The 558-nt window shown below is 30.8% G+C and overlaps 1 protein-coding gene across 1 annotated transcript in view; it reads right to left on the bottom strand.

The window, feature by feature from the left end:
• HEATR3 (HEAT repeat containing 3) overlaps positions 1-558 on the bottom strand; it is a 68,253-nt gene that overhangs the window by 16,214 nt on the left and 51,481 nt on the right. Inside the window, exon 12 of the mRNA XM_011989152.1 lies at positions 265-353. Within this exon, the coding sequence (XP_011844542.1) occupies positions 265-353 (89 nt within the window). The remainder of the gene's footprint in view (positions 1-264; positions 354-558) is intronic.

Raw genomic sequence — 558 nt, 5'->3', positions numbered from 1 at the left:
TTGATTAAAAAGCACTTGTTTAGCTAGTAAGCCTATATATTAAAAAGTTTAAAAAATTAAATTAAAAGCACCTGTGTGTTGCTGATGGTAGGGGGCAGAAAGATATTACTTTTTATTTTAATCACTTTTGTTTTCTTTTTTACAAAGATAATGTATTACTCTTGTAACAGAAATATGTATTTTTAAAAATAGTGAAGTAATGAATTTTGCCTCCATAATACAGAATCTTTACAAGTTTCATACAAAAAATTTTAGAACTCTTACCTGGGAAATGTTCTTGGAGGCCATTGTTTGCAAAAGGGCCCTCAAAGCACTACTTATGGCTTCTAGAAAGTCAGCATGTTTAGCAAAATCTAAAACACAAAACTGAAATATAAAATTTGCATTTCTCCAAGATAGGCTATTTTGTAGAAGCAGCAAACGAAACAAAGCATGCTAAATGTGAATAAATGCTATTCTTAACAAAACAAACAAAAAAACCCTCGATATTTAGCCGAAATATTTAGTTAACAGTCCCCCGTACACTCTAAACCTAAGTCTGAAAGATGATCGTGGTTG

This window comes from Mandrillus leucophaeus, unplaced genomic scaffold (assembly GCF_000951045.1).
Source record: "Mandrillus leucophaeus isolate KB7577 unplaced genomic scaffold, Mleu.le_1.0 Scaffold348, whole genome shotgun sequence".
NCBI lineage: Eukaryota > Metazoa > Chordata > Mammalia > Primates > Cercopithecidae > Mandrillus > Mandrillus leucophaeus.
This window is presented reverse-complemented; position numbering and strand designations above follow the sequence as displayed.